General features: G+C 41.5%; 1 protein-coding gene across 1 annotated transcript in view; it reads left to right on the top strand.

Annotated features, from left to right (window-relative positions):
- Positions 1-13,098, top strand: part of IQUB (IQ motif and ubiquitin domain containing) — a 53,947-nt gene that overhangs the window by 771 nt on the left and 40,078 nt on the right. The window contains exons 2-3 of the mRNA XM_045576449.1: positions 8,314-8,714; positions 10,902-11,036. Coding sequence (XP_045432405.1) covers positions 8,318-8,714; positions 10,902-11,036 — 532 coding nt within the window. The 5' untranslated portion in view covers positions 8,314-8,317. The remainder of the gene's footprint in view (positions 1-8,313; positions 8,715-10,901; positions 11,037-13,098) is intronic.

Below are 13,098 nucleotides of genomic sequence, written 5' to 3'. Positions count from 1 at the left end.
TGCATGATGAAACATTAAAATAGTAAAAATAACGAACAGAATATATGCCTTCCACCCATTCGTGTCCTCCAGTTCACCTTCTAGAGGTGCTCTCCATATACAAATATGAAAATGCACAGGCTGGTCTGGGCTTCAGTTGAAGGTCATCAAGAGGACCTGACTGTGGGTAGACCCTTGAACTAGACAGAGAAATGGGAGGTTTCTCACCCCTCCACTGTCCTTGGGGAGTCTGCCCACTGGCCCCTTCCTGTACTAGGAGGAGCTACTTCAAGGAGGAATCTTTTAGGGAGTAATGTGTTGTTGAGACCATCTGGTCTGTATACGTGACCCGGCAGGATTAAGGTCTGTATCTATATGAAATCATAAATTCTGGTAGGTGATTGCAGAGATCTACTCTTTGCAGCTGCCCAAGACAAGCCTCCTTATGTAAGTTCCCTTTACTTACTAAAATTGCCACTTATCGCTCTGGCCGGGTAGCTGACATTATGCAGATACACCAAGGTTGTGGGTTTGATCCCCAGTCAGGGCACATACTGAAGTATGGCAGCAATCATCTCAGGTAGAAACTGCAGTTTTAACTTTAACTTTAACCCTGCTGTTTTGGGTTCTGTACTTATTTGCTCGCTAAAACAATAGAAACGTTATTTTGATTTTCTGAACTTATGTATTGCTACCCCAATTGATTGAATACTCCATGGATGGTGGTTTGAATACCCCATTGATTGTGATATTACTGGTTATCGAAGCACATTCCTCTGTACCTGGGAACCAGGACAGCACAATTACCCTAAATTGTCTCAGTGGCTCCAGATAATGTGCTTCTGTGGATTCAGTGATCCATAGACCCAAAACAATTCTTAATCTTTAGAGATAACTAACTTGCTCAATTTCGCTTCTGTAACTGCTTTGTGCAAACCAGGTTCCTCATTCCAAACCCAAAGATGAAATGGATACCTTTGTGATATTCTGCTTATATAAGCCAGATGTGGCGAGCATTTTGGGGCTGCGAGATTTAGAGCAATGTTACCCCTCGTAGCAACCGGCCTTTGAATAAATGACTCCATAATTCGACTTTTTTTCAAAAATATATTTTATTGATTTTTTCACAGAGAGGAAGGGAGAGAGATAGAGAGCTAGAAACATCGATGAGAGAGAATCATCGACCAGCTGCCTCCTGCACACCCCCCTCCGGGGAAGTGCCTGCAACCAATGTACATGCCCTTGACCGGAATCGAATCTGGGACCTTTTGGTCTGCAGGCCCACGCTCTACCACTGAGCCAAACCGGTTTCGGCCATAATTCGACTTTTTGAGGCATCCTTTGTGAGATTCAGGGTACACTACAACAATAATTTGCATAAATAAATGAAACAACAGATCAATGTTTTTCTCTTCTCTTTCTCTCTCTCTCTCTCTCTCTCTCTCTGTCTCTCAAACAAAACAAAACAAACTGCTCTGTTGCAGTTTTGCATTTTACCTGGGAAGCTCTTGAGTTTGTGAACCAATAGCTTTGCTTTATCACTTCATTGAATCAGGCAGTATGCAGCTGCTCTAATTGGCTTCTTGTTTAGCATAATTCGAGGATCTTCCATGTTGTGTGTATCAGTAGTTTACTCCTTTTTATTGATGAGTAATATTCCATTTATGAATGTATCACAGTATATGAATCCTTTCATCAGCTAAGGAACATTTGTATTGTTTCCACCCAGCCTTTGGTGACTAAGAGTAAGTAAGGCCTTCTAAACCTTTGTGCTCAGGTTTTGTGTGAATGTAGCTTTACATTCCACTTGAGTAAAGGACACAGAATGCTGGGTCAGATAATAAGTATGTACTTAGTTTTATAAGAAAATGAACAGAATTACCCCAATGCTGCACCAGTGTTCATTTTCACCATCGAGGTATAAAAGCCTCGATGTCTTCATACTCACTATCCCTTGATAATTGTTAAGCTAAAAAAATCCTGCAACATACATTAACTATTGTAACAGTGTGTGGTGGATTCTCATTGCGATGTGAAGTTGCATTTCTCCGGTGACTAATGACACTGAGCATCTTTCCATGTGCTTGTTCTCAGGACCAGAACTAGAATGAGGTAACTGAGGCGACCGGGTCCAGAACTTTAGGAGGCCTTTATTCTCAGGCTCAGGTGCAAGTGTCCAGCAGTGCAGGCACCACACTTGCTCAGACCAGTCCCAGGCCTTGCTGATTTTCCTTCTGTATATATTCTTTGTTGATGTGTCTATTGAATTTTTTACACTTTTTTTTTTTTCCTGTTGATTTTTAAATTGCATTTTGAGAATTCTCTGACTGTTTTGGATACAAGCTCTTTATCAGGTGTGAGTTTAAAAAAAAAATTACCTCCCAGTCTGTGGTTTGTTCTTTTATTTTTTTAGTTGTGTTTTTTGAAGAGCAGAAGTTCCTGATTTTGTTGCTGTTGCTGATTTAGAAGAGCCAGCTTGGCCATTTCAGGGGGAGAATGACCCTCCAGATAGAAACAAGAGCTTTACCCCAGACTCTCCAAAAAGGGCAGATGAGTATGTTGCAGAGTTAGGGTTTGTTTAGATACTCTCCTTCTAATCAGGCCACTGAGCTCTGTTATGGTAGAAAATAACCCAAAGGAAGTTTTGTTTTAGTGGGTGAGAGCCTAAAGAAGTTTCTTGAATTTTTTTTTAAAAAATCGAGGTTTTGTTCAGTTTTATCTCATTTCACTTTTCCCCTGTCATTTTTTTTTTTTTAATATATTTTATTGATTTTGTACAGAGAGGAAGGGAGAGAGAGAGCTAGAAACATCAATGAGAGAGAGTCATCGATCAGCCGCCTCCTGCACACCCCCCACTGGGGATATGCCCGCAGCCAAGGTACATGCCCTTGACCGGAATCGAACCCGGGTTCCTCAGTCCCCAAGCCGACGCTCTATCCATTGAGCCAAACCGGTCTTGGCTCCCCTGTCATTTGTTTTAGAATTTTAAAACTTTAGTTATTTTATTTGTTGTGCTTGAAATTTTGTACTGTATTTTTAAACAGTACAAAGATTCAAAACAGTTTATTTTCACCTTTCCAATTACATATCTACACTAATAAAAGAGAAAGATATAAATTGACCATACCTCCGTGACACCCACCAGCCAATCAGGAGTGAGTATGCAAATTAACCCAATAAATATAGTGGGTTAATTTGCATACACAGGCCACGCCTGCAGGCTCCTGAGGGAGTGGGGGTTGGGTAGAGGCTGGTGATGGTCTGCTGGGGCCAGAGGAGCAGAGACACAAGCCTGCAGGGGGGTCTGGCACCCAGAAGCCCAAGCACTATGGCTGTGGCAGCGCTGGTGCTGCTGGGCTGCAGCGGAGACACAAACCTGCAGGAAACCTGTGGAAGGGAGATGAACTATCTTAACTTTATCTCCTTTTCCACAAGATGAAAAAACTGATTTTTAGGGATATGGCTCACACCTTTCTACAAGCACAGGGTATGTTATGACCACTCTCAGGAAGGTCTGGTCAGAATACCATCTCCAGGGAATAATGCTACTATGGCAAATCATCTCAGAGAGGAAACAAGCTTTTGTTGGGTTTATTCTGAGGTCAGACAACATGCCACCCCAACATATGCCGTGCTGTTATATTGATGATCTTCAGCTGCAGATGCATGAAAAACAGCAAATGCATGCAGAGGATTTCACTGAAGACTCCTGATCTGCCTAAAATTGGACCCCCAAAAGGAGCTTAAATGTCATAGGTCTCCTGGATGGGAAAAGTGTCATCAGCCAGCGAAGACTGACTCCTGTCACAGGACAGGAAACTAGAAGTTGACATCATACCCAAACTTTGTTACAAACTATTTCCCCCCACCCCCATTCATTTTTTTCTAAAAATCGTTTACTCTCCTCTAAGAGGCCTACATCTCCCATCCCCTTTCCCTAGGAAGAAGGTATTTAGATCTGGATTCTAAGCCACCTTGGGGAGTTATTCATTTTTTCCTGAGTTCTCCCACATATACACAAGGTATACATGTTAATGAACTTTTGTTTTTCTCTTGGTAATCTGTCTTTTGTTACAAGAGTCTCGGCTAAGAACTCTGAAAAGTAGAGGAAAACTATTTTTCCTCCTCCATAATTCTCTCAGGAAATCAAATCCCGGGCTGAACAGTGAGGTTGACTCAAGTATCAAGCAGTCCAGGCTGAAGGGAGGGAAGCTTCTAGGGGGAAATCAATGATATTGGCATCAAAGTAGGACAGAGGGCACATGCATGGTTGCTGGTGGGAGTTTAAAGTAGTTCAATATTTTTGGAGGATGATTTGGAAAAATTGATAGAAATGTTCAAGGAACATCCAAGAGTCTTCTAAGAATCACATCTGCTGAGTTATAGCACGAGTTAATAAGCCCTGCTCATAACCAAGGATGCTACCGTGGGCTCCCCTTCCATGATAGGAAAACCTGCTCACAACCTTCATTTTTAAAACGAGGTGGCATCTATACTAATAAAAGGGTAATATGCTAATTAGACTGAACATCTTTCAGACGACCTTCCGGACGTCCTTCTGGACCAAGCCATGGTGGTGGGGCTGAGGCAGAGGTGATTAGAGGCAATCAGGCAGGCAGGGGAGAGCATTAAGAGGATTAGGTAGGCAGGGGAGAGCAGTTAGGGGGATTAGGCCAGCAGGGGAGAGCAGTTAGGAGGATCAGGTTGGCAGGGGAGAGCAGTTAGGGGGATCAGGCCAGCAGGCAGGTGAATGGTTAGAAGCTAGCAGTCATGAGGGGTCCTGGATTGGAGAAGGTGCAGGCTGGGCTGAGGTACTCCCCTGCCCACATGCACGAATTTCGTGCACCGGGTCTCTAGTTTTATTATATAATATTTCAATTTTGTACTGTTATTTTGTGTTGACAATATATGTTTATTTGCTCATTTTTTCTTCTTGAACTTCAGACTTTCATTGGACTCATTTCATCCTTCTCCAAGTATATCCTTTAGAAGTTCCTTTAGAGCAGATATCTTGAAGGTAATTTATTTATAAATGTATCTATTTTCTTTTTTGAAAGATTATTTTGCTCGGTGCACAATTCTAGGTTGATAGCTATCCTATTTTATTAGTAGATTGTTGCCTTGGCTTATATTTTTTCTAATGAGCAATCTACAGTGATTTTCTTTCTTTTTCTATTAATGTCAGAAAGTGAATATGATTCAAAACAGTAGATGATATGTCCTTTTCACTGTTTGCTTTCCAGACCTGCTATTTGTTATTATGTAATTTAACTACAATGTATATGGTTATGAATTAGATATATGTTATGCTTTTTGGATCTGTGGATCTATATATTTCATCAGTTTTGAAAAATTCTCAGCCATTATTTTTAAAGATATTTCCTTTTTCTCATCTTTTTGTTTTCTTCTGGAACTCCAGTTTGAAATATGCTAGAAGACGGCCTGGCAAACTTTCTGAAAAGAGCTTCACAAGCCACATGCAGTTTCTGTATATTTAAAAAAAAATTTTTTTTAAATTTTTTTTTTATTTCAGAAATACAATTCTATTCTTAGCTCACAACAAAATATATGCTTAGCAGAAAAATATACTGGTGGGGAAAATGAGACATTTTGGAGGGGCTAGCAATTTGAATCTGTGCCAATAACCTAGTGCTCTTTCTTTTTTGCCTATAATCTAGTCACTGCCCCTTCTTTAATTATATGGTCCTGAAAGACCTGTTTACCTAAGTACTACTTTCATTTTAGAGAGGCTGTAAACCATGAACATACACAACCCCCAGACAGAATTGTCAGCACTGGCGCCAAGCCAGGCCTTTAGATGTGGTCTCACGGCCTCCACCCCAACACATGGGGCTTTCTGCAAAGCCCATAAAAGGTCCAGAAATCCCATCCCATATTTGAGGGACAAAGAAACCTAAGGGTAATAAAGGGAAAGCTTCCTCCATATTGGCTTGCTCAGGATTTGGAGAGAAACAGTCTCCGATGAGCCCTGTACTGACATGTAAAATATCTGAAAATAAATGTTTTTTTTCCTGTGCCTCCAGTACCCTTGCATATTTTTCGGTTGCCTGGTAAATTCTATAACATAAAAATGGTTCCCTAGTGGTCTAGTGGTTAGGATTCGGCGCTCTCATCGCCGTGGCCCAGGTTCAGTTCCTGGGCATCTCCTTTCCCTGATTGCTGGGTCACCTCCTGCCCTTGAGGGCTCCCAGACTGTAAGAGGGGGCAGGCTGGGCTGAGGGACCCCCCTCCAGTGCATGAATTTTCATGCACCAGGCCTCTAATACATATCTTATCTAATAAAAGAGTAGTATGCAAATTGACCATACCTCCACTACACCCATCAGCCACACCCACCAGCCAAGCAGAGCAAGTATGCAAATTAACTCCAACCAAGATGGCTGCAGCCACAGAGAACAGGAAGGAGGGTTGGGTTTCCCAAGCAATAGAGGAAGCCAAGTTTACTGCCTGCCCTTGCTAGCCTAAGCCTCCACTCAAGGCTACAAAGTTTCAATTATAGAAGGTAAACAAATCCAAACAGAAATGGTGGGAGCCACAGAGCCAGCAGAAGGCTTGGCTCTGCTCCAGGCTACAAAGTTTCAATTATAAAAGGTAAATAAATTTTAGATACCAGGGCCTTCACTTGGGTTGCCAGGGGGCATGGCTGGCCTGCAAACCACCACAGGCTACTTACCCAGGCTACCCCACACCCCAAGGGAACCCCCACCCTGATCTGGGACACCCTTCAGGGCAAACCAGCTGGCCCCCACCCATGCACCAGGCCTCTATCCTATCTAATAAAAGAGTAATATGCATCACTCCAACACACAAGATCAAGATAGCTGACCCCCTGTGGTCAAAGATCCTGCCCCCATGTGGATACAAGATGGCCAGCAGGGGAGGGCAGTTGGGAGGAACCAGGCCTGCAAGGGAGGGCAGTTGGGGATGATCAACCCTGCAGGGGAGAGCAGTTAGGGGTGACCAGGCCAGCAGAGGAGGGAAGTTGGGGGCAAACAGGCTGGCAGAGGAGCAGTTAGACATTAAGCAGGCTGGCATGGGAGTGGTTAGGGAGTGATCAGGATGGCAGGCAGGTGAGCAGTTGGAAGCCAGCAGTCCTGTATTGTGAGAGGGATGTCCAACTGCACGTTTAGGCCTGATTCCAATGTACAATTATGAATGGGCAGTCGAACATCCCTCGAGGGGTCCCAGATTGGAGACGGTGCAGGCTGGGCTGAGGGACACCACCACCCCTCCTTCCCCCCCAACCTCCATGAATTTCGTGCACTGGGCCTCTAGTATTAAATAAATACTAGAGGCCCAGTGCACAGATTCATGCATTGGTGGGGTCCCTCGGGCTAGCCTACAGGGATAAGGCGAAAATAAGCTTTCTAATATCCTCTGAAGGGTCCCAGATTGCAAGAGGGCAGTTCTCGGGTGACACACCCTGGAATCAGGCTCCCTCCTCTCTAGTTCAGGTTGTGTCACCCAAGAACCACAGCTGCCAAGTGACTGCAGCTCAGCAGCTTCTGTGTTGAGCATCTGCCCCCTGATGGTCAGTGCGTGTCATAACTACTGGCCGGTCGACTGGTTGTTCATGGGTAGGGCCCCTAGGCCTGTCTAGCGATCAGGTCTGATCGGGGCCTTCCAGCTGCTGGCTGGGGCCTCCCTTCCCCAGCTGCCAGCTGCTGGCCAGGGTCTTCCTTCATCTCATGCCATGCCCTGATGGTCAGCACATATCGTAATATATCATAGCAAGCAAATGGTCTCTCTGTCAAACTCCTGTGGGGACAATTTGCATATTAGGCTTTTACATATACAATATATGTATTTAAATATATTTCTTTATTGATTTCAGAGAGGAAGGGAGAGTGAGAGAGAGATAGAAACATCAATGATGGGAGAGAATCATTGATCAGCTGCCCCCTTCACTCCCCATACTGGGGTTTGAGCCTGCAACCCAGGCATGTGCCCTTGCTGGAATTGAACCTGGGACCCTTCAGTCCACAGGCTGATGCTCTATCCACTGAGCTAAACCAGGTAGGGGAAGATGACAATATATTTTAAAATATTTTTCAATATGTTCTTTAAAGAAGATTTAGTTTAAATTAATTATGCTTGGAGGCTCCTTTTGGTATACATTTTTACTTTCTGTAGTGTTTTTATTGAAAGTCCACTGGCGTTTTACCTTATGCCATTCCTAAGGTAATCATTATATTTTAAAAGTAATGAGCACCACTGTAGTATATTATGAACATAACTGTATACCAGCAATGAATTTGATATTTGGTATATATGTATCTATGTATAGTAAATGTATTAATTTTCTCAATTCAGGAAAATGTCTGAACTGGAGGAAAAAATTAATGCTCTGGATGCTGCTGATGCAACAGAAGAAGGTGAAGAACTTGATGACACTATCAAGATCCCAGGTGTCTCAGAAGAGCTTCCAGAGTCAGACCAAACGGAAGACAATGATTCTGAACAAAAATTACCTGGTGATGGCCGTGAACCGCGTGCTAAGGAGCAGAGTGACCAGGGCTCTTCAGGCCTGGCATCAGACGAAGAAGAAGTAGGCTTGGGAGAGGTTACACCATCTGAACAATTTTCAGATCCCACCCTAGCTGGATTTGATCCAGCCAAACAGTATTCCAGTGATTATTATCAGGCATTCATGGAGAAAATAAGGTCTGTCAGAGAATCTGTGAGATCATCAGTGATAGATTCTACAGCAACAGGTATTACCCAGGGAAGATAGGATAATTCTTATCCTCATTTGGAGAATGCTTGCTTGTTCTTGTTTGTTTTTGCTTGAAGATTTGTTTTATATTTGATTTCACTTTCCCCTTTCCTATACACCAAACCTCTCCAGCCATGCCACTTGTGTCTCTTAATTACGTGTGCAGTATCTACAGTATCTACTCTCCCTAAATAAATGAATATCTTTAATTTTAAATGGATATTTATCTGTGTTTTTTTTTTTCCTATAAAGTGTATTTTTAAAAATGTGTAGGGATCTTAGGAAGTGGCAGATAAATTCTCGAGTATAAATGAAGGTTTTTTTGGCATGCCAATTTGGAATTAATTGTAAAGAGCTAGCAAGCAGTGCCATGGGAACTTGACTCCTGATTTCCCAGTTTCAGAGCCAGTGCTCACCTATCATGTTGCTTTTACAGATGTCCTAATGTCTGCATAGTGTTAACCTTATTTTTAACTTCAGAAAAATCATTGTCTTTCATTACAGTTTAATTTTAAAGATACAAGGTTGGTGGCAGGTAAGGAGTTATTACTACATTGTTGATAACAAAGCAGAGGGGGGCGGGAAGAAAGTGATTACACAGAGAGCCTTTCCACTTGTCTGGTTAACTGACTACCGCTTTTCCCCTTTCTCCATAAGTCTGAGAGGGTTTTCATCCATAGGGTGAGAACCTGAGCCATCACTCAACAATTGCGGCAGCTTAGTTTGGCTGGTAAAATGTATCTTTTTAATTCAGTGGAGTAGTTTATTTTGTAAGGTGTGACCACATAAGTTAAGAATGAAAAGGAAGAGGAAGAAATTAATCAAGCCCATTTACACCTAACTGAAGGTGTTATTCTTTTATTTCATTATTCAGTGTAAACTGGGATTTGTTCCTTCATATTTCTGTGATTCCCTGATATTGTAGCTTATAACAAACATGTCGGTGATTTTTTTAAAAGTTGTCTTGGTCCTGAGGCTGACAGATTCTTCAACAGTCCTCCCTTCCCAAATGTAAAATATATTCGCAATCAAATTTTGAATCCATAAAACAATTAAAATAGCCTTCTGAGAATTTAACATCCGTGGAAGTGTTCTTTGTTGACAGAGAACTGTGAAAACAAATTTTAGCAAGTCTGAAGACCCGTGGCATCAGCAATGCCTAGCTGAATTTTATCTTGGGATTACTGATGTCTCATGTAGTCTATGAAAATTGTCATATCAGGCATAAGAAATATATGAGACATTTTTTGGCTTATAGTGTGCACTCTTTTCCTTCTTAATTTTTCCATCTTCTTCATTAAAAGTTAAAGTCTATAGGTGAAAAGAAAAGGTTTACCCATAATAGTTTTTAAATACTGTATTTCCTTCCTATAATTTGTGAACAAATAATAATTTTATAATGACAGTTTTTTAAAAATTTCAATGTGTCTTGATTTCCTATTTATAAAGTGGGGAGTGAACCACAGAATGTCCATTTTTGTGAAAAGTGGGTTTGTGTAGTTATTCCAGATTTTTTGTGTGTGGGTATTTCTGATATTTAAAACTGATTCTGTGTTTTCCATTTTGGCAACTATAGACATAAATTATGAGAAGAAGAATGGATTTAGTATGAGATATCTTTCGTATTTGTAGGGTCAAAGAAAAATTTCTTTGAAAACTTATTTTTCTTAATTTCATAAAAACACACTGATTTAGTGATGTATGATATCATTGGGACACCCTCTAGGCCTCGGGGTTCCTTTCCAGTACGACACAAAAATGCTTAATTTTCTGAGATGGTTTTTATGTCTAAATCTGAGTAATATTTAGCACATAGTGGGAATTTTTCAAAGCAGTTAGTTTTATTTTTTATTTCTCCCACTATTCTGAGTCAGGAGGTGAGTATGCACTAATCCTCATGCCAGGGAAGAGGAGAGAGATCTGAAGTTTGAGCTTTGGCATTGGGGAGCAGGTGTTCATCATCAGTGCTAATTTTTAGATTCTACTGATGTTTGTCACTTTCTCATAAAAAATGAAAAATAACTTATGGAGGTGCAGGTGGTGGGGGAATATGGCAGAAGCACCTGCATTCTATATAATTAAAAATTGTTCCATGATTTTTCATCTGTTTATTGATTGTAGTTTGCTCACCATTGCTTTTGACCAGGATTCTTTCTTTCTTTTTTTTTTTTTTTATAATCTACAGTAAAAGTTGTACTTCTTCCTGTGAGCCAGGAAATTATAATTCCTTTTAAAATTGAAAACTTTTTAAAACAACTCAAGGATCATTTTTCATACTTATTGAATGTGCCATCGGATGTACTGCAGTTAAGGTGTGCAGGTAAGCTTGGAAGCTAATAAAATATATCAAGACTTCTTTAGTGTTAATGATTTCATTATTTACATGTAAATAATCAGGATCTTTGATTTGTTAACTAAGTATTTTGATGTTTACTAATTGAATTTTAAGTTGTGGTTATGTATTCAGTCATTCAACATGTTTTTATTGAGGACTTATTTTGTTCTTAATACTTTGCTCAGAATTGAAGATGTAAAGAAACGTGAAACAAAATCCCAGTTCTCAAGTTGTTTATGGACTAGCAAGGAAGGAGATTCATACAATAGCTCCCACATAATGTATATGCACAAAAAGCTGTGACTACAGGGAGGAAAGATTCTAAAAAGCTTTTTTTAATGAAAATTATAATACTTGTGCTAAATTCCAAAGAGGTGCGGAAAATTGGGACTTTTGGGAAGTATGGCTGGAAGAAGACTATATATGGGAGTGGGAGGATATGAGGTTAAAAAAAAAAATAGGGGATGAATGAGCATGTATAGAGTAAGAAGAGGGATAAAAATAATTTATCTGATAGCCTTCTATACATTAAGGTCAATTCACATTCCCACAATGTGCAGGTTTATTTATATTTTGTGGGCAATGTTGAGCAGCCCACTTTATAGTAGCTTTGTGTCATGAGAGGAAGTAATCTTTGTAGCTGTGATGGAGTTAACCAGACTAATATCTATATCTATCTATCTATCTATCTATATCTATATCTATATCTATATCTATATCTATATCTATATCTATATCTATATCTATAGCTATCTATCTTTATCTATATCTATCTTTATATATCTATCTATCTATCTTTATATCTATCTATCTATCTTTATATCTATCTATCTTTATATCTATCTATCTTTATATCTATATCTATATCTATCTATCTATCTATCTATCTATCTATCTATCTATCTATCTATCTATCTATATAGGTGTCCCTCAGCCTAACCTGCACCCTCTCCAATCTGGGACCCCCTGGGGGATGTCCGACTGCCTGTTTAGGCCCCATCCCCAGGATCGGGACATCCCTTTCACAATCTAGGGCTGCTGGCTCCCAACTACTTGCCTGCCTGCCTTCTTGATTGTCCCTAACTGCTTCTGCCTGCCAGCCTGATCATCCCCTAACCTGCAAGCCTGATCAATGCCTAACTGCTCCCCTGCCAGCCCAATTGTCCCCAACTGCCCTCCCCTGAAATCCCGGTCACCCCCAAATGCCCTCCCTTGCATATTCCCTCTTTATTAGATAGGGTTTTTTCTTTAGCATATTGGACAGTCCTAACTGGTTTGACTCAGTGGATGGAGCATTGGCCTGAAAATTCAAGGGTACCAGGTTCGATTCCTGTCAAGGGCATATACCTTGATTGGGAGCACATATCCAGTGGGGAGTGTGCAGGAGGTAGCTGATTGATGTTTCTCTCTCATAGATGTTTCTAGCTCTCTATCCCTTTCCCTTCCTCTCTGTAAAAAAAAAAAAAAAAAAAATCAATAAAATATATATTTTTAAAAAGAAACATTTAAAATTCCTCCATATCTGCCTGGCTGGTGTGACTCAATGGTTGAGACACCAGGCTGCCACCACTGGAAGGGGACCACACCCTGCCAGGCTGAGAACCCAGCTCAGGCTGCCTCCAGGGCCAGGGGATCATGCAGCTTGGGTGCGAGGCCCTGCTGGCCTGAGACCTCAGCCCTGGCTGTCACTGTGGCCAGGGTATCCTGCAGCTTGGATGCTAGGCCCTGCCAGCCTGAGATCCCAGCCCATGCTGCGGCTGCTGGCCGGGATTGCACCTGGCACTGGCGCCTCCCAGCCAGATACCTTGGGCTCCTGCCACTGCACAGGGATTGCTGTGTGGGGGCAGGTGCCTCCCAGCTAGACAACCTGGACTGCCACTGCTGGGCAGACTTGGGACTTCAGCAGGGCTAAGGGACTGGGCCCTGCCATCTTGTAGCTATGGGTGCCGCCATTTTGTTGCAGAGTGATGGTTAATTTGCATATTACTCTTTTATTTGATAGGATAAAAAGCCTAAGTGACAGTTACAACCGGTCAACCAAACCACT

Source organism: Pipistrellus kuhlii, unplaced genomic scaffold, assembly GCF_014108245.1.
Source record: "Pipistrellus kuhlii isolate mPipKuh1 unplaced genomic scaffold, mPipKuh1.p scaffold_m20_p_10, whole genome shotgun sequence".
Classification (NCBI taxonomy): Eukaryota; Metazoa; Chordata; class Mammalia; order Chiroptera; family Vespertilionidae; genus Pipistrellus; species Pipistrellus kuhlii.
Note: the sequence above shows the minus strand (reverse complement) of the source record. Positions and strands in the feature narration are given on the sequence as shown.